General features: G+C 41.6%; 1 protein-coding gene across 1 annotated transcript in view; it reads left to right on the top strand.

Annotated features, from left to right (window-relative positions):
* The window catches only part of DNAH6 (dynein axonemal heavy chain 6), a 232,916-nt gene that overhangs the window by 164,076 nt on the left and 48,351 nt on the right, over positions 1–20,489 (top strand). The window contains exons 53-58 of the mRNA XM_040993368.1: positions 1,158–1,354; positions 3,283–3,486; positions 4,222–4,347; positions 7,900–8,064; positions 9,094–9,161; positions 16,131–16,311. Coding sequence (XP_040849302.1) covers positions 1,158–1,354; positions 3,283–3,486; positions 4,222–4,347; positions 7,900–8,064; positions 9,094–9,161; positions 16,131–16,311 — 941 coding nt within the window. The remainder of the gene's footprint in view (positions 1–1,157; positions 1,355–3,282; positions 3,487–4,221; positions 4,348–7,899; positions 8,065–9,093; positions 9,162–16,130; positions 16,312–20,489) is intronic.

Here is a 20,489-nt window from a genome sequence, read left to right as displayed (position 1 = left end):
TCCGTAGCAGGGAACTGGATAAATAATAGAGCAGCTGGGTTCTGTGCAGTAGCTTAGCTGCTAAAGCACTTGCCTTGCACACACCAGGATCCCACATGCTGCCGGTTCATGTCCCAGCTACTCCACTTCCTAACCAGCTCCCTGCTTGTGGCCTGGGAAAGCGGTAGAGGATGACCCAAAACCTTGAGACCCTGCACCCACGTGAGGGACCTAAAAAAAGTTCCTGGCCTTTGAATTGGCCCACTCTGGCCATTGTGACCACTTGAGAAGTGAAATAGAAAATGGAAGATCTTTGTCTCTCTCTCTGCTTCTCTGTAAATCTGACTTTCCAATGAAATAAATAAATCTTAAAGAGGTAGAGCAGCTAGAGCATAAACTAGTACCCATATGGGATGCCAGCTCCACAGGTGTTTACTTAGTCTACTATGTCACACTGCTGGGTCCAAAACTCAGCTTTTGTCTAGTGTGTTGGACATGTTTCCACTGGAATTATACTCCATTAGCATTCTAGTATCCCATGCTAGAACATCGTGGATTGTAAAAATAAAGCAACATGTGAATTCTAAGAAGTAAATACCACATGGGCACAGAGTACTGTCTTCAACCAGAGTAATGGAGTATGAAAAACATTCTTGGTATTGTGCACAAATTAAGTTACTGCTTGCCAAAACTGGTAGCCCATATGTATTATGGGTTGTGTATTGCCTGTTCCACTTCTGATCCAGTTCCCTACTAATATGCCTGGGAAAGCAGTAAGAGATGGCTTAAGTTTTTGAGCCTCTGCATTCATACAGGAGATCCAGCTGCAGTTCTAGGCTCCTATCTTCAACCTAGTCCAGCTCCTGCTGTTATAGCCATTTGGGGGATCCAAGCAGATCCAAGAAATCTCTGTGTGCATATCTATCCCTCTGTAGCTCTACCTTTTAAATAAATAAGTAAATCTTAAGAAAAAGAATAAACTATTCTTGGCATGAAAGAGGCAAACTTAGACTTGTTTCTGAAAAGGGAAGTGATGTCAAATTTATGTGAGATTTCATACAAACACATTGGTATGCTAGCTAAAGAATGCTAATTCCCCCTCTAAACAGTCATATGGATAAACTAATACTTTAGAAAAACATTTAATGCCATAACTTGGTGTTTTTAAAATTTTCTAGCAAAAAATATGTCCCTGACAAAAGCACGCCTAGTGCGTGCTGCGAAGCTGACAGCTGCGTTGGGCGATGAGCAGGTTCGATGGGAAGAAAGCATACAGAAATTCCAAGAGGAAATATCAAATATTGTTGGCAATGTGTTCATAGCAGCAGCATGTGTGGCCTATTATGGGGCCTTCACAGCCCAGTATAGGCAAATGGTAAGTAAACCTACTTTCTGTGAACATAGGTGAAAACTAGCTGAAACCTAAAGGATCTTTCAATTTGTCTGAATTCAGATGAATTCAGAATTTAGTTCTTCACAGTGGAAATTTATTTAAACATTCCCAGCCCTCTTTGTCCCCTCCATTCTATTAGTGGTGGTTAAAAGCTAGAATTTACTTAACGCATTCTTATCCTCCTGCCTGAGAAAGCTGCCATTGACACAGCGCAAGGACTTGGGAGAAGGAAAAGGGACAGGAAGTCCCCTTCCCTTCTGATCACGAATGACACATGCAGAGACCTGGGAAGAAATGGTCCAAATGGCCAATACTGGCTGGACAGTGGGAAGGACCCTCGGAGAGGAGGAACCTGTGGTTTCTTCAGTTTACATCTTTGTAAGAAACAGAGCTGCTCACTTGTCAAACAATAAATGTTCCACCTCCCTTCATTTTCCAGAAATCTAAATTCTTGGGAAGGTTGGGTTTTCTGGCCTTTTTTTTTTTTTATTGTTGCTTACATTATATTATGTAGTACAGTTTTATAGGCGCTGGGGATCCCCCCCACCCCTCCCATACCCCTCCCCCCATGGTGGATTCCTCCACCTTGTTGCATAACCATAGTTCAAGTTCAGTTGAGATTCATTGCTTGCAAACACATGCCTAGCATAAAGTTCAGCGTCTTATTGTCCAGATAAGTTCAGTGGCCTCTTGGGGAGACCTTCTATGGTCTGAAGATAGGTCTAACAGAGTAAAGATCCAGTCAGTTAAAAGCCCCAACAAGGCCTCAGTATCATTATACAACATTATGGAATTAATTGACATAGTATTGGGTAAACAATATGTTAAAAATAATGCAAGTTCCATTCTTCAAAACATCTGGGTTGAGACAGTATCAATGACAGGTTCAAAAAATAACAAACAACCAAACAAAAAATTACAGGTTAAATCAAGGCAAACATGTGGTATCTAATCTTTTGGGATTCGCTCATTTCCCTTAGCATTATAGTTTCCAGTTGTGCCCATTTAGCCACAAAGAACTGCATTTTGTTTTTTTTAATAGCTGAGTAGTATTCCATGGAGTAGATGAACCAAAGCTTTCTTATCCAATCTTCTGCTGATGGGCATTTCGGTTGCTTCCATGTTTTTGCAATTACTGATTGTGCTGCAATGAACATAGGGATGCATGTTGGTTTGTCGTAAAACAGGTGTTTTGGATATATTCCTAGGAGTGCTATTGCTGGGTCATATGGTTTGCAGATTTTGAGTTGTTTGAGTGTTCTCCAGACTGATTTCCATAAAGGCTGTACCAATTTGCAGCTCCACCAGCAGTGGAGTAGGGTTCCCTTTTCCCCGCATCCTCGGGTTTTCTGGCCATTTTTAAGAACTGTCTTCTGAAAAAATGGTATGTCCTTGTCCTAGAGTTACAAACATGATGTAGACTTCATGTAGGCTCTGTGCAACTCAGTGGTTCTCTGGACCATGTTTGTCATGAGGGCTGAAGGGACTCTGTGGTGCATGAATGCGTCACTCCTTGAGGGAGATAAAGACTGACATTGGTTTCTCACATGTACTGATTGATGGCAGCACCAGCAGTAATTACAATAACCTTATACTTCTCTGTCCACCTCCAGAATTTCTAAAGAGGGGCGGTACATCCTGTTTAAAAAATCACTATGACATCCCCAGTACTTGACACCCGAGAAAACTGAGGTCCAAACAGGAAAGAGTTCCATGTCCACAGTCATAGTTAATAATTTTAGTTCTCAGGCCTCCTGATGTTTAGGCTACTTCTTATGCCCTGTGTCTTGATGCTAGACTGCACGTGTAGACTAGTGGGGCTTAGCTGTGCCTCCTGCCTACCACATTTCACATGTGCCTCACTGACCTCGTCTTCCTGACTCTACAAGTAAGGTTTTCTCTTTCGACAGCTTATAGAATGTTGGATCCAGTACTGTCAGTCTCTGCAGATCCCAATCGATCCTTCCTTCAGTCTCATTAACATTCTCGGAGATCCCTATGAGATACGGCAGTGGAACGCTGATGGACTGCCCCGTGACTTGATCTCAACAGAAAACGGCATTTTGGTGACCCAAGGGAGACGGTGGCCTTTGATGATTGATCCTCAAGATCAGGTGTGTCACAAAGACTGGAATTAAAGGTTTGAGAATTACCTCAGTGTAACAGTGAGCTATTAAAACTTAGGCAGGTGTACTACAACGCACTCGTAAGATGTAGAGATTCAGAGCTTCAGGAAAGTTTACAGGTTTTCTCATCTAACTCCCTGATTTTATGTGCACAGAAGGTAAGAAGGGGAGAGTGCAATTGCTCCCTTCCTACTTGGTTTAGATTAGTATTTAAGAGATTTGCCATTAGCTTTTTGGGTTTTTTTTTTTTTTTTTTGGTGGGGGCAGAAATTTACAGAAGTTCATTCCTTATATAGTCCTGGTTCCTAAGAGATCTGTACAGTCAGAATGAAGTCATAATAAGGTGGAGTTTAGAGAAACACTTCCTAGGATTTGCAGAATCCCATTATCTGGCTCTGAGTTCATGGGTCAGGATGATTCAGGTAGCCATTCCACAAGCAAGGGAGGCCAATTGGACGCCATAAATATGGATTTTTCCCCTAAATGAATCTCTTCCTCATTTGTTCCAAATTTGAACAAACAGAAGTTTCCCAAAAGGTGGTATCTTTACTTGGAGGAAGGAGGGGGCTTTTATTTTGTGGGGCTTTTGTATTTTGCTTTGCTTTTACATTTCGAGTTTGTTTTAGGTTGAATGGCATTTCTAAACTTTATTCTGAGGCCTTCATGCTTAAACCACTCATGATATGCTAAAACAAACACCCTGCGCTCTGCTTTCTCACACAGGCAAACCGTTGGATAAGAAACAAGGAAAGCAAGAGCGGGTTAAAGATTATTAAGCTCACAGATAGCAATTTCTTGCGGACACTGGAAAATTCCATCCGACTTGGTTTACCTGTCTTACTGGAAGAGGTTCGTTTCGCACTTTGCTTTTCCACTGTTCATTCCCAACTTCCAGGTCTTTGCCGGAAATCCTTTCCAGTCTTTACCTCTTGCTAAAGATAGCATTCCGCCACATTTTTACAGTAGTCAGAGCAGTTGCTTTCATCTTCTAACAGGGTTTCCTCATGTAGGCAGGAAGCTGTTGGATAAACACATTTTTTTTACATTTTTTTGAGTGATGAAAAGGGGTTCCTCTGTTTTTGAATACTGCCAATTCTTAGACCTTCTGGTGGCCCTTGATGGTTAGTTAAAGATGTGCTGCCGGGGACTGCTGTCTATAAATTCCACATCCCACATGCATGATCTGATGACAGTAAAAACCCTCCAGCAGATGTAAACATCATTTTCCACTTGATGCAAAGCTAGACTAGATCTAATGATGACTGCTATGAACTTTGTCTTTAAAAAGAGGAGCAGGGGATGTTTCTTGCATTTAGGTGCTCCGTGTCTTTAGACAAGGCTCCAAGAATGTATGTTTTTGAAGCTGTTCATTCATCCAACAAACATTTTAGAATAAATAGTGAACAATGTTGATAATGGTGTTTTTGGTAGCTTATGGTCCATTTGTGGACATAGAAAACAGAGTAAGAGGGGAAACAAGAAGTAGGAGAATTCTGGTGAGAAGAGCTTTGCAGCAAAATGCAGGATGCTGAGCTATCTGATCAGAGAAGCAATGGGAGCCTAGCTTGGGTCCAAGGCTAGCTATGGCCCTGTGTTGAGCTCACTCTGAACAAGAAGGACATCCCATGGAATGTCACTAGCATATGCAAAAGGCATAACGAGCCTGCATCAGGGTGCAGCAAGTTAATCTACCACCCGCGATGCTGGCTTCCAAGAACAGAGTGCTGGTGAGAGTTTTGGTTATGCTACTTCCAATCTAGCTCCCTGTTAATGCAGCTTGGAAGGTAGCAGAAGATGGTCCAAGTGTTTGGGTCACTACTACCCAAAGCAAAGACCTGAATAGAGTTTAAGGCTTCTGTGTCAGCCTGGCCCAGTCCTGGTTGTATAGCCATTTGGGAAGATGCCTCTCTCTTCATCTGTCACTGTCTGTGTATCACCCTTCCTTTCAGATAAGCTTTTTTTCTTTTTTCAAGGAAAAGGGGGAGGGGACTACATAAACAAGATTGGTTAGTGTTCATAGTTTATTTATTTCCCCAATTTGGCATACTATTCTGATAAGAATGAGTGGGCAGAAGTGTGCACTATAAGTTGAGTCTGTTAAATCATGACAGCTCAGAAAAAAGCACTGTCCTGGGTGGCTTGGCTGCTTGCTGCCTTATGTGCTGAGAAGGAGCACTAATCAGCATGTTAACATCAACTAACGGTCAGTGTCCCATTCCTGCTGGGGTCAGTTCTCAGCATTTTGTGTATAGTAGTCACTCATTTGTCCTCACTGCAACTTTACAAGGTCGTGACTGTCATCATCCCTTTCTTACCACTGAGGAAATCAAGGCACAGAAAGGTTAAATAAACCATCTGAGCAAACTTTCCTGCCTAGAAAATGCATAACAAGTTTCAGTACTCCCAACAAGCCTTGATGAAACCAAGTTTTGGACTTGACTAACACAGGGAAAGTTCTACAATGGGTAACAGGCCCTTCCTCAAACCCTGAAGTCTCAGGGGAGAGGTGATTTGGGCACAGTTACTATAGCCCCAAACTGGATTCTCGAACCCATGTTTCCTTTGTGACATAGGAGGTCGTCTGGGACTTTGCTCTTTCACCACAATGGACAAAAAGACTTTCTGTGATGTTCTACCCCTGGACAGAACAGCCTTTTAACTGAATCATAGTGTTCAGGGGAGTGGAAGGATGGCTTTTTTTCAGGCCCCCAGCCAGGAACAGGACCCTCCAGCTGGCCTTTGATGCACTGTGAGATTTGGGCTTATTCACGTTAAACATCTAGAGGATTCTGCATTGTGTCAGCATACTATTTTTACATTTTACCTCCAACTGCACATGAGTGTAAAATCAGCAGTCTGACTCAATAGTCTAACTCAATAAGGATTTTTTTCCTGATAAAAATTTTTAAATGCAAAATTATGTGATAGCATAAAATTTTATCTCCAAAGCTTTTAAAAATTGACATGTGGGTATTGCATCACAATGTAATGTAGATTCATTTCTATGGATTACAGGTCAAAGTTGAAAGCCCCTGAGCAACCCCATCATCCAGGTGCCCCTTGACACAGTGAGGATCCTGATGAGGCAGTCAGTGATGGCCACATACACAAGTTCTTGACAGAAATCCAATTTACTTTGAGGAACAAGACATGACTGTCAGACAATAGAAGTCCACAGGTTTTCTCCGTGAAGGACCAGATTGTAAATGTTTTAGTCTTCGCAGTCGTCAGAGTCACTGTGCCTAGCCTCTGTTTAGAGAAATTTTTGTATATCTGTTTTAATAAAACTTCAAAAAGGTAAAAACTGTTCTTCAGCTCAAGGGTCTTACTTTTGGAAAACCATGTTTATGGACTGCTGAGGACCAGTTTATGCCAGCAGGATGCCATCTGTCAATTCCCAACTTAGAACAACCATGAGCATGAACAGATCCTCACTTGTCTGCAGCTAATTGAAGCTCCATACACCCAGCCTGCCTCTGACTTATTAGCTTATTTCTCACAGAGATGAATGAGTATGTAAGATTCATCTACACAGATGTGTTGCAGGGTTGTCATCTAACACAGTGAGTTGTTAAGACACCACATCCCTGAGCAGGGAACCTGGGTTCACGTCTCAGCTCCACTTCCTCTTTTTTCACTTATTTTTTATTGCTCTTATTTTTCACAATACAGTTTTATAAGCATGGGATTCCCACTCCACCTCCCTTTCCTCCCTCCCCATTATCCTCACCACCACCACCGCTGTTTTCCCCTATATTATTACAACAGTATAGGCCTTCAGCAATAGTCACAGTCCAGCATTCTGCTATTTAACTGTATCCTGACATTGTAGGTATAGGCAATGGTAGAAAATCTAGTTTCTTATTGTCAAGGTATATTTAGCAGTTTCATTGGAAGTTGTCCTCTTATTTCAGAGTAAAGATGTTTATTGCAGCACATCTTAACTTCCTGGTATTCTAGGACGTTTTTATACAGTTCATCTATCCAGGTTTCTGCTAATGCACACCCTGGCCAGTCCTGGCATATCTCTCTCTCGCTCGCTCTCTCTCTATATATATACATATATATATATAATATCTTTATTTTTTTAAAAATTATACTATATATATATATATATATATATATATATATATACTGGCCTATCTCTCTATATATATATATAATATATTATACAATATATTAATATATTATACTATACTATATATAGTATAATTTTTTTTCAAAAATAAAGATATCGCTTTCATGTGCTCTTATTTTCTTATACTATTCTTCTACAAGGTGTATGGGAACATTAGTAACTATGAGCTCCCATAGAAATATCTCAGTTTTGAGGCTTAAGGAATTTGAGAAGCTGATACATTTTAATTACTAGGGTTTGTGTGTGTGCTTCTAATTTTTCAGCTCAAAGAAACCTTGGATCCAGCTCTGGAACCCATTCTTTTGAAACAAACATTCATCAGTGGTGGACGGGTTCTTATTCGTGTTGGAGATTCAGACATTGATTATGACAAAAACTTCAGGTTCTACATGACAACCAAAATGCCAAACCCCCACTACCTGCCTGAGGTAAGAACTTCATTCTGGATTCATCAGCCAAAGTGGGGATGCAGAATATGATGAGTCTGCAGCATTTAGGGGTTCCCACATAAGAAACAGCTCTCCCCACTTCCTTCTTCCTCCCTTTCTTCCACCATCCTCTACCCTTACTCTTCTAGCCTTCCTTCCACTTGCTGTGGGGTTGAATTGGAGCCCCTCCTCCACATGGCCCCCAAGCCCTACCCTGTCCCGTGACACTGTGCACCTCTCCAACACTCTGTCTGCTGGTCCTCAGTGGGTCCTCACAGACACAGGTCACCACTGCTCTCATCAATCACTCTCCTCCCCATCCCCTCTCACATTGTGGTTGACAAATGAATCAGAGCTTCCATGAGACTGAGTGTGCAGCCACCTTCAGAGTGTTACCCAGATAAAGAACTCAGGAAAGGGCAACATTAGAGAATCCTTGTTCCAACATCTGTGTCTGCTTTTGGAGTGCGTTGGCAGAGGCGGGGCGGTGGGGGGTTATGGGGGAAGAACTGGGCATGACTATCTTGTCCCCTATCTTGTGCTCTTAAACTCTTGGAGGTCAGCCATGTGAGTACGCATGCTCCCCAACCCCAGTAGGGACCTGAGGAATGCTGCACTGGAGCTTCAAGTCCAATGTTGTTACAACACACATGAAGAGACCTGGGACTTCTCTCTGCCTTCCATGTGGGCCCTACTCAGTTCCCCAAGCCCAATGTGCCCATGGGCTATGCCTGCTACATTAGCCCTACAACACTGCGTTTAACCTTTCCTGCCTTTCCTTTCCTTAAAATAATATAGGCTTCCAATACTGGGATCAGACAAACAACACTGTTACTCATATTGGTAGATAAAATAATACTAGCATTTTACAAGGTGACATAGTGTGTGTATGGATATAGATACATACACAATTAGAACTGAAATATCTCATCTGAGTTGTAATGGCTATGTTATTGGAAGGAAGAAGGAATGAAAGGCCATATTATTTGCACTTAGGCATTTTTTATGTACTGTATGCTTGTCTTCCAGGTATGCATTAAAGTTACCATCATCAACTTCACTGTTACCAAGTCGGGTCTGGAGGATCAGTTGCTAAGGTGAGAAGGGCAAGATGCGGGTGGTGTAGGGACTGTGGGCCTCCTAACATTTTGTGGCTTTTTAAAAGATATATTTAGTATTTGAAAGGGCAGCATTGTGGCATAGTGGACTAAATTTCTGTCTGAGGTGCCTGCAACCCATAAAGGCACTATTTAAAGTCCCACTGCTCGACTTCTAATCCAGCTTCCTATTTATGGCCTGGGAAAGCCTCAGAATGTGGCTCAAATCCTTGGGTCCCTGTACCCACATGGGAAACATAGAAGAGGCTCCTTGCTTCAGATTGGCCCAGCTCTGGCCATTGGGGAGTGAACCCACAGATGGACAATCCCTCTCTGTCCTTTTTTCTCTATATAACTCTGCCCTTCAAATTAAAAAAAAAAAAAAACTTTAAAAAAAATGTATTGTTTGAAAGGCAGAATGTCTGGGAGAGACAAATCTTCTATATGCTGGTTCTCTCCCCAAATGACCACAGCAGCCAGGGCTGGGTTGGGCCAGGCCAGGTTGAAGTCAGGAGCCAGGAACTCCTGTTCTCCCACATGAGCGGCAGGAATCCAGGTACTTGGAGTATCGTCTGTGGTCTTCCCTGGGGTGATAGCAGGAAGCAGGAATGGAAGCAGAGCAGCCAGGGCTAGAACCTGAGAAAGGGCTAAAACCTGAGAAGGCGCTAAAACCTGAGAAAGAAAAATTCTATTGTGTGAAAGCATGCAAATGAATCTTCTGGTAAAAAGATACATACAAGAATAAGTGGCCACATTCTTTTCTATATTCATAGCTGCTGGCTGCCACTGATCTTGCCTGCAGTCTTAAGAGAATTAAAGATGAACCCCTAATTCCTACCTATTACACCTAGAAATTAGCTATTGCATACGTGTGGGGAAAAGAAAACAGCTGCTCTAAATTTATTTTTGTCCTGTTTTGCTGCTCTCTGGATGTTAATGTACTTGTTTTGGTCCCTTTGTGTGGCTGTAACAAAACGCCTGAACGTAAACTTTATAAAGAGGAGGAATTTAGTTCACAGTTGTAGATGCCAAACAAGAAGTGGCCCCATCTATTTGTGTCACAACATGGGAGATAGTATCATGACAATAGCACAGGTAGACGAGATTACAAAGGAAACAACCCTAGACAACAGATTTGCTCCCATGAAATAATTCTTCCTGAGAACTAACCGGAGTCCTCTGAAAACTTCGTTGATCACTTCTGACGCCAATGACCTGATTATCACCATAGCCTCCCCTCACCCTGCCTCACTGGTAGGGGTCCCACCACCCAACACTGCTGTACACAAAAAGTGCTAGCTCCCAGATCTTTGAGGGACACATTCAAATTATCACCAAACCACAGCAGACCTACACAAGGGTCCTTAAAGTTTATGAAGAGGCATTCCAATATATGGGGTGCAGATATCTCAAGTGGTAACTTATTTGCTGCACCAAATACCTACTCTTTTGAAAAGTTTTAAGTGCAATTCCAGAGAGTTGGAACCAATCAATCCAAATGGCAGGAGAGAGACCTCACCCCTACGCCAGTAATATTTTTTATTCTACTGAAGTATAGTTTACATGTAATACCATTTTATATATGCAGTTAGATGAGTTTTCACAGATACATAGTTGTAAAGCCATTAGCAAAATCAAGATGCAGTACATTTCTACTATTTCATAAAGTTCCATCATTCCCCTTTGACAGTGCTCATTCATCCCTGGCCCCTCACATCCACTACGTGTTTTCTGTCAAAACAGTTTGATATTTCTAGGATTTCATGTAGGTGAAATCATCCTTTATCTGATGTCTTTGACTTACCGTGATCCTGTTGAGATTCATCTTTCTATGGTTTGGTAGTATTTCATTGTTTGTCCGTGCCACACATGAAGTCTGTCCTTTTACCAGTTGTTGAGTGGTTTCAAGCGGAGGGTTATCATGAAATCGGGCTGTTCTAAACATGTGAATACAAGTCTTTATTGTAACTATGTGCTTTAAATTCTCTTGGATAAATACCTTGGAGGTATGGTACCCTGCCAACCTGCTTTCTGAAGAAGCTGTCCTATATCGTGTTCCCACGGTTGCTTCATGTCCTTGTCAGTAGTTAGTACTACTTTTTTCCTTGCAGCCAGACTAGCCGATGTTCATAGTAAGTCGTGCCTTTGCTGTTCATTTGCTTAATGACTGTTTGTTCCCAAGTGTAATGTCTAAGTCAAGTCCAAATTGAGAAGATCCACACTAAATGGAAGTTTAGCTCAACATGAACTTTATCAGGAGCACTCCTAGTTGTGGTTCACCCATCTAGCAATGACAGTGGGCCAGGGAAGTCGCACTCAGGCACATGAACAGGTGCGTTTATACTCAGATCAAAACAGGAAGTGAGGTGAAGTTTAACAGAGGAAAGAACTTTTCTTATATGGTATTGTGAAAGCTGATAGGCTTCCTCTGGCCTGGTCAGCCCCATACATCACTCCTGGGCCAGGTAAAGGCTTCTGGGTATTGTAGTCCGTTGGCCTGATTGCATCAGCTATATTCCTCCTCCCAGCTTCCTTCTTCCTCCAGGCTTCCCCTCCACCACTCAAGCTGGGCCTTAAAATAAGTTTTTTAAATTCATCTTTTTGGTGGCATGTTAATGAAAATCTTTTGCTTTTTGGAAAAGGGTTTATAAACAAGTGAAATTAAAATGTAATTTTGCTGCATAAACTCTTAAATCTGAAGCCATTGTTTTTCATAATTATTTTCATGAACTATTTGAAGGCATCTCAAATGCAGTAATTCCAGAAAGTTCATGTTCCCTTTTATACATACCCTAGCCAGTATTTGTTAACTCTGGTCTTGTTTTGTTTTTGAATTTTAGCCATTTTGACGGGGGTGAGGCAATATGTCATTGTAATTTGTTTTGCATTTCCCTGATGGCTAATGATATTGAGTATTTTTCATATATTGGTTGATAATTTGTATTTCTTCTTTTGAAAGCTATCTATTAAAATCTTTTGTCTCTCTCAGCTGAGTTTGTGGCTTTTTGTTTTTTATTTTCTAACTTGCTAATATATTAACCCTATGTCAGGTGATTTACAAATATTTTCCCCATGCTGTTGGACATCTCCTCACCGTGCTATTGACTGTTTCTTTTGCTGTGGCAGAAGCTTCTGAATGATACAGTCCCACTTGTCAAGTTGATTTTTGTTGCCTTGCTGTGGGGGTCTTATCCAAGAAATTCTCTTTTATAACAATACACTTTCTCTGTGTTTTCGGTAACTTCATAATCTCAGGTCTTCCAAAGAAGACTTTGATCCATTCAGAGGTGTAAATGTAATTTCATTCTGCTACATATTTGCATCCAGTTTTGCCAACCTTTTGATGAAGAGAGTGTCCTTGCTCAACTGTATGGTTTGAGTATTTTTTTATCAAAAACCTGTCGGCTGTATATATGTGAATAATCTCTGAAGTCTCCATTCTGTCACATCAATCTTTGTGCCAGTTACTAGGCCAGCACAATGCTGTCTTAATTACTACAGCTTTGTAGTATGTTTTGAAATCAGCTGTTGTGGTGTCTCCAACTTGAATTTTTTGTTTAGGATTGCTCTGCCTATTAAGGGTCTTTAGTGAGTCCATTTACCTTTTAGGAATTTTTTTCTAATCCTGTAAAGAATATTATAGGTATTTTGATATGGACTGCACTGATCTGTAGATTGTTTTAGATAGTGCAGACTTTTAAAATTATTTTGAATCTTCAATCCACGAGCAAGAAATATTTTCCTTTTGTGTGTGTCATGATTTCTTCCATCAATGTTTGATACTTTTATTGTGTAGATATTTCACTTCTTTGGTTAAATTTATTCCTAAATGTTTGATTTTTTTTTTCTATCTTTTGCTTATAGGATTTCTTTCTTGGTTTCTCTTTCTATGAGTACATTTCATTTGGTAACCTGCAGCTTTGCTGAATTGGTTCATTGATTCTAACAGCTTTTTGGTGGGGTGTTCAGATTTTTCATGTACAGCATCATGTTATCTATAAATGAATAATTTGACTTCCTCTTTTCTAATCTCCTTCCTAATCATTCTTGTGAAAATTTCTAGCACTATATTGAATAAGAGTGGCATAAGTGGGCATCTTTGCCTTGTTCCAACTTTCCCCCATTCAGTATAATACTGGCTAATGGTTTGTGAATTTTTACAATTTTGAGGTTTATAATTTTTTGGAATGTTTCTTCAGTCCCTAACCTGTGGAAGTTTTTTTCTTTATCATGAAGGGGTGTTGAATCAAATGCACTCTCTACATCTAGTGAGATGACAATATGGTCTTCTTCAATATATTAATTTATGACATTTATTGATTTGTGAATGTTGAACAACCTCATTTCTGAGACATATCCCACATATTCATGATGTATAATTTTTCAGTGTGGTTTTGGATTCAATTTGCTAGTGTCTTGTTAAGAATCTTTGAATGTAGTTCATAAAGGACGTAGGTCTAGAGATTTCTTTCTGTGTCCTGTCTTTGTTGGTTTGAGTTTCAAAATAATTCTGGCCTCCTCACAAGAGTTTGGCAGAGCTTCATCATATTTAGTATTTTGAGAGTTGTTTGACAAGTATCAAACTTAATTTCTCTTGAATGTTTTGTAGAACTCAGTAGTAAAACCACCAGAACCTGGACATTTCGTTAATGGAAGACTTTTTGTTAATGTGTCAGTCTCATTGCTTGTTATTGGTCTGTTTAGATTGTCTACATTATTGATTTAAAATTCTTAGGTTATATGAATCCAGGCATTTATCTATTTCTTTGAGGTTTTCCGGTTTATTAGCATACGGTTTTCCACAGTACTTCCTTATGATCCTTTGTATGTCAGTGGTGTCAGTTATAATATCTCCTTTTTCATCTCTAATTTTGAGTTTTTCTTTACTTTCCCTTTGCTAGTCTGAGTAAAGGTGTACCTTTTTTGTTTACCTTCTCAAAAAATTAGATTTTGGTTTTGTTGATCTTTCATAATTTTTAGTTCCAGTTTCACTTGTTTCTGATCTGATTCTTGTAAATCTTGCTGATTTGGGATCTGATTTGTACTTCTTTATATTCTCAAAGTGTATCATTAGATCTTTAACTTGAGACACTTATCTTTATAATCTAAATATTTAGTACTATAAACTTCCCTGTTAATACGTAACAAGGATTTGATATCTTGCTTCATTGCCAATTATTTCAAGAAAGTTTTTGGTTTCCTTTTTAATTTTCTTCAATGCCCCTTTAATCATTCAATAGCATTTTAATTAAAGTATTTGAGTTTGTATTGTTGATTCCTACTTTTATTCTTTTATTATCTGAGCAGGTACCTGATATGACTTTCATCTTTTAAGCCTGAGACTTGATTTGTTACCTAAATTGTGATTGATCCCAGAAAAGCTTTCATGCTGTGTAAGATGTCCCATGGATGTCTGTTAGATCCATTTCCCCCTTAGTAGGTTTCAACCCTGATGTATCTTCATTGCTTTTCTGTCTGTATAATCTGTCCTTTGATGAGAGTAGGGTGACAAGATCACCCACTGTTATGGTATTGGAGTGTATCTCTCACTTTAGTTCTAATACTATTTATCATGTAAATCTGGGTGGTGCATATAAGTTTATGATTGTTATGTCTTCTTATTGAAATGTATCTTTTATCAAAATGTCTTTCTTTACCTTGTTTATAATTTTTTTATTTAAAGTCTGTTTACCTGATAACCATCTCTGATATATAAGGATAGCTATGCCTGCCTAATTTTGGTTTCTGTTTGCCCAATATATCTTTTTTCCAACTCCTTTCAGTCTGTGTGTATCCTTGTGGAGTGAGTTTCTTGTTGGCATCATATAATGGGGTCGTGGTTTTTGACCCATTCAGCCAACTTAACTTCTTTGTGTGTGTGTGTAAATTTGATCTATTTCTGTTCAAGATTAGTAATGACAGATAAGAACTAAGATCTGTCATTTTGTTTGGAAAATGATTCCACCTGCTCTTGTGAATTTCATGATAATATGTTTCGTGTATTATTCTGATACAGGACAGTCCTCCGAAATTCTTACAAGTCTGCTCTTATAGTGATGAATTCTCCGTTTTTGCTTACCCAGAAAATGTTTCTTCCTCTTCTTTTAAAGGATAGCTCTGCTGAATGTAATATTCTTGGCTGTGAGTTTTTTTTTTTTCTTCAAGAACTTGAAAATATAATCCCACTCTCTTCTGACCTATATGATTCCTGCTGAGAAGCTTGGTGTTAATTTAATTGCTTTTCCTTTACATATAACTTCATGCTTTTCTATTATTGTCTTTAGGATTCTCTCCTTGTCTTCAACTTCTGACAGTGTGATGGAAATAAGACTTGAAGACCTTTTATGTTTGAATCTGCTTGGGGTTCTTTGAGCCTCTTCTATCTGAATGCCCATGTCTCTTTCAGAGACCTGGAAATTTTTCAGCTATTTCATTTAGCAAGTTGTCAATGTCTTGTTCCTTTTCTTCTGCTTCAGGAATACCTGTAATGTGATTATTTTGTCATTAATAGTATCCCATACTTTGCACAGACTTTCTTCATTTTTGTTTTTCCCCTTTATTTTTGCCTGATTGGGTTACTTACTGATGGCAATGAAAAGGGAAGCCCCTAAACCCACGTGGCAGACATTGATGAAGCTACTGGCTGCTGGCTTCAGATTGGCTCAGCTCTGGCTATTGCAGCCATTTGGGGAGTAAACTGGAGAAAGGACAATTTCTCTATCTCCCTTTCTCTCTGTAAATTTGCTTTTCAAATAAAACTAAATCTTAAAAAAAAGATCAGGACTGACACAGCAAAAAGTCACTGTGTAAATCAAGTAAAACAGGAACATTGTGCACTCAGATTCAGCTAGCAGTGTGAATGCTCAGCTGATCAGTACCAAGAATACAATCTCAAATGGGGGAGAAAAATACAAGAAACCTCAGGACACCCTCAAAAGCATAATTTGTGTGTTCCACATTTCCTTCCAGTGATGTGGTGCGGCTTGAGAAACCTGAGTTGGAAGAACAAAGAATCAAGCTCATTGTAAGGATCAACAGTGATAAAAACCAGCTGAAAGCTATTGAGGAGAAAATCTTGAAAATGCTCTTTACATCTGAAGGAAATATACTGGACAATGAAGAGCTTATTGACACACTCCAGGACTCAAAGGCAAATATTTATATATTTTTTTTACATATACAAGGTATATTTCTTCAAAAGTTAGAGCTACAGCCTGTGAGATTTTTACATGGGCTTTTAAAGCAAGAATAGGGGCCATCTGTAAGTTGTCAATGGTGCATACAAATGTACACCTGACTGCCAGGGCTCTGTGCCAACCAAACTATAGAAACTGTAGACAACTGCATCTCTTCTCATCTGTACTCCTTTAATCATGTGATGGAAAAAAAACTGCAGCAATATATAAGTTGAAAAGAAAGCACACTAATTCATGCTCATGTCGCCTACTCCAGGAAGTCTCTTGGAGTACTTCCTGCTGAAATGAATTTCTTGCACTCGGTAGCTTCTGTAGCACTTTATCTGAGTCCCTGTTACAGCACTTGTTGATGTTTAGCATATTCCAGAGTTATCCAGTTACATGTCCCACCTCTTAAGTTCTATGCAGAGAGGATCTGTGATTAGCTGATGCTAATTTTCTTTCTGCAAGTAATAAATATGGTGCTTAATTACCAAAAATGTGCTCATAGAAAAGGGAAGTTTTACATGAAGCATATAATTATTTCTGAGATACAAAGCATCATTTAAGAAATGTATGCTAGGAGTACATCCTATAAAATTATTCTCATTCCTTGGAGAGAAAGACAAAGTAATTAACTAAAATGTCCCTTTAACTTTACTAGAAAAAGAGCACACAAGGTTAAATCCTTTGCTTGTCGCTGATGTCAAAATGATTTATTGCTTTATGTCCTATAGTCACTTCAGTATATATGTCCTAGAGTTGCTCTCATAATTAGAGCAACAATAAACAAGTAATGCAGGTGTTCCATCAATTTCTTCCTTTTGCTTGGATGTTCATTGGTGTTTTGATCCTGCATTGATTCGTTTGTTCCTGGTTTTTATTCTCTGGAAGTTAATCCATTTATTTTCACCAAAGTTTTCCATGCAAAGTGCTTAAAGAGTAAGATACTTTCATAAGGCTTGTTATGAAAAGCAGCCCTCCCTGCCCCGCTTCCCAGTGGCTGCTTTATTGAAGGCAGATCCAATGTGCATACATCCAGCTGATAGTCTACTCCCAGTATGGTACTGCATCCTCCACTCAAGAAAAAAAAAAAAGAAAGAAAAACCTTGCTTACCTTCTTCAGTAGGAAGCTCTCATCCCTCATCCTCTTCAAAAAAAAATTTATTAAAGATTTATTTTTCATGATGCTTACATAGTTGAGAAGGAGGATGCATGCCCATGTGGACCACTGATTAGGGTGGGAAGGGTCGAGGACTAGGGGAAAATGAATGAGACCTTTGTTTCCAATTTTCTTTTTCTCCTTCCTGTATCTGGGAGAAAGGTGCATGGGGGAGAAGGAGCTGCAACCTCCATCATAACCACATCAGTACCTGGGGATGGGAACTGGCCACCTGATATCGTCTCAAGGTCCCCAGTGTAAAGCAAACACCAAGGATTCTGCTCAGGTTGTGGTGATAGTTCTGAAATGCTGTTGATTGCTGCAAGGATGAGAAAATCCTTCCAAAGTTCATTGGCTGAACAGTTGATCTCAGAGTATCTGTTCACCTAAATCTACTTGTTAATGCTTACTTAGGAAAGTTGTCCAGTTTGTTCTGGCCTGAATCCTCTAACATGGTACCAGATGTACTTTGTAGGTTCCAATGGATTGTCATATCCCCCTTGTGCTTCTGGGCATGCCATCCACTGTGCCATCTTAGCTACTGAGGAGGTCCACTTCTGACACATACATTCCATTGTCAGACCACAGTTCCTGAAATTCCCCCTGTTGTTGGAATTCTGAGTGCAGTGGTTCAGTTAAGGGGTATCCCCAAAGAAACCTCATCTGAGGTGACCCCAGACCTGATGCTTGTGTGTGCTAGCTGGTGTGGGATCCTGCTCGGTCCATCAGCTGCATCATTCTACACACACACTGGTGATTATAGCTGCTAGGTGAATTCTGTCTGCAGCCCATCTCGTACACAAACCAGAGGATGCTGTGGCCCCGCCCAACCCTCTTCACCCTACACGCAGCCCTCATGTATACCAGTGGGAACTGCAGCCCAGTCAGAACAAGCTCCAATAACCCTCACCAGGCCTACCCCCAGCCCTGGTTCCTGTGAGTGACAGTATGTGCAGGAGACTTGTCCAGTCTATCCCACATTCCATTCAAGTTTTGTATATACCAATGGGTGCTACAGCCTAGCTCAGCCCAGCCCCACTATCCAGCCCACATTTATGCTGGTGAGTGCTACCTCCTGTTTAGCCAGGTCCACCTTGCCCCCTAGCCCTGGTTCTCAGGCTTACTGGTAGGAGCTATAGCCCATAGAGAGGTGCCCATAGTTTCCCTACTGGGCCCACTCGCACTCATGGATCTTGTACTTTCCAGTTCTACAGTCTAGCTTGACAGGACTTGGCCCCATTCCCAGCACTTGCCAGCTGGTGCTGCGGTAAAGCCTGACCAACCTGCACTTACTCTGGCTTATGCACACACCAGTGAATACAGTCAGCCCAGCCTGGCTCTCTGCCTAAACCAGCTCACATGCAGGCCAACAGGCATTGTAGCCCTGTCGGGCCTGATCTGCCCCCAGTCCCAGTTCTCACACTCACAGAAGGAGCAGTGGCCCATGGTGAAGCCCCTCCTCCTCCACAGCCCCTCATCTGGTTTCTCCCACCCAGGGCTTATGTGTGCTGGTGAACACTACAGCCCTGTCTGGCATGGTCTGCCTCACCTTGGCATTCACCAGTGGGTGCTATAGCCTGATCTGACTCAGCCCACCCCTGGTTCCAGCTCTTGCTGCTGGGTCCTTGAGCCCAGACCAGCCAGTCCCCAGTCCCGGCCCTAATATGAACCAACTGGTGTAGCAGCCCAACCCAGCTTATACTACCCTCTGTCCTGTTTTTCAGATCTGCCAGTGAGTGTTATGAACTGGCCTAGCCTGGCCCGCCCCCAGGCCTGACTCACATGTATACTGGCAGGTACTTTAACCTGGCATGGTCTGGGTTGCTCCCAGCCTTGGTCCTTGCACTCACATGAAGAGGAGTTCCCAAAGCTCTTCTATCAGGTCTCCTCCAAGTGGCAGATCTTGTACACACCTGTGGGTGGTTGGCCCAGCCTGACTTGGACCACCTTCTGTCCTGTCAGGAACGACAGCTCTGCCCAACCAGCCCACACTTATTCCAGCTCTTACTGTTGGATGCTATTGCCCAGCCATAGCCATACCTGGTCCATCCCCAGACCCAGCTCACATGTGGTTCAGCAAGTGCCAAGAACTAGCCCAGCCCATTCTGTACCCACCCTGGCTATCATGAGCACCAGTGGCTGCTAGAGTCTGGCCTGGCCTAGCACACCCCAGGCCCAGTGCTCACTTAAACAGAAGGATACTGTAGCCATGTCCAGCCCAGATCACCACCCCCATTCCAGCTCTCACATCCACCAGTAGGAACCACTACTCAGTCAAGGTGTCCCCTTAGCTTCCTGACCAGACCAACTGCTAGCCACAGATCTTGCACATGCCAATGGTTTCTTTGACCCAGCCTGGGATAGCCCATCCCCAGTCTTGGCCTTTGCCATCAGTTGCTGCAGTCAGGCCTGTCCCAGCCCATCCCTAGTCACAGCTCTCACTGGTGGGTGCTTTAGCCTATCCCTACCCAGTCGGCCCCCATCCCTGGCTTTCACCCAAACCAGTAGGTTGACAGCCCAGCCAGCATGGCCTGCACTCCATCCTGGCTCCTGCAAATGCCAGTGTGCTAAGGCTTGACTTGGCCCTACCCAGTCTGCCCCTACCCCAGAACCAACCCACATGCTTGGTGATGAGTGGAGCTGCCCTTTCTGGCCTGATCAGTATCTAGGCCTAAATCACATGCTAACCAGTGGGAGCTATGGCCCACCAAGGGCGGTAGTCAATGCTAACTAGCCTAACTCAGGTTTCCCACATGGGCAGAGTGCATGGGTCTGACCCAGAAAGATCCTCCATCTTCCCTCCTCCAAACTGCTTGTTCTCTTCCACCTCCCTTACCTGCAAGTGCAGTGGCCTTGTTGGTAGAAGTCCCCAAAGTCATTCCTCACATACAACACTCTCCCAGCAGTCCTCCCTCCCACATATCTCCATACTTCGTTCCCTGAGCAATCCACGATCTTTGTGCTTGGAAGTGTATGGGCTTCCCACCTGGT

The sequence above is a fragment of the Ochotona curzoniae genome, unplaced genomic scaffold (genome assembly GCF_017591425.1).
Source record: "Ochotona curzoniae isolate NIBS_2020 unplaced genomic scaffold, NIBS_Ocur_1.0 contig_883, whole genome shotgun sequence".
NCBI classification, from domain to species: Eukaryota; Metazoa; Chordata; class Mammalia; order Lagomorpha; family Ochotonidae; genus Ochotona; species Ochotona curzoniae.
Note: the sequence above shows the minus strand (reverse complement) of the source record. Positions and strands in the feature narration are given on the sequence as shown.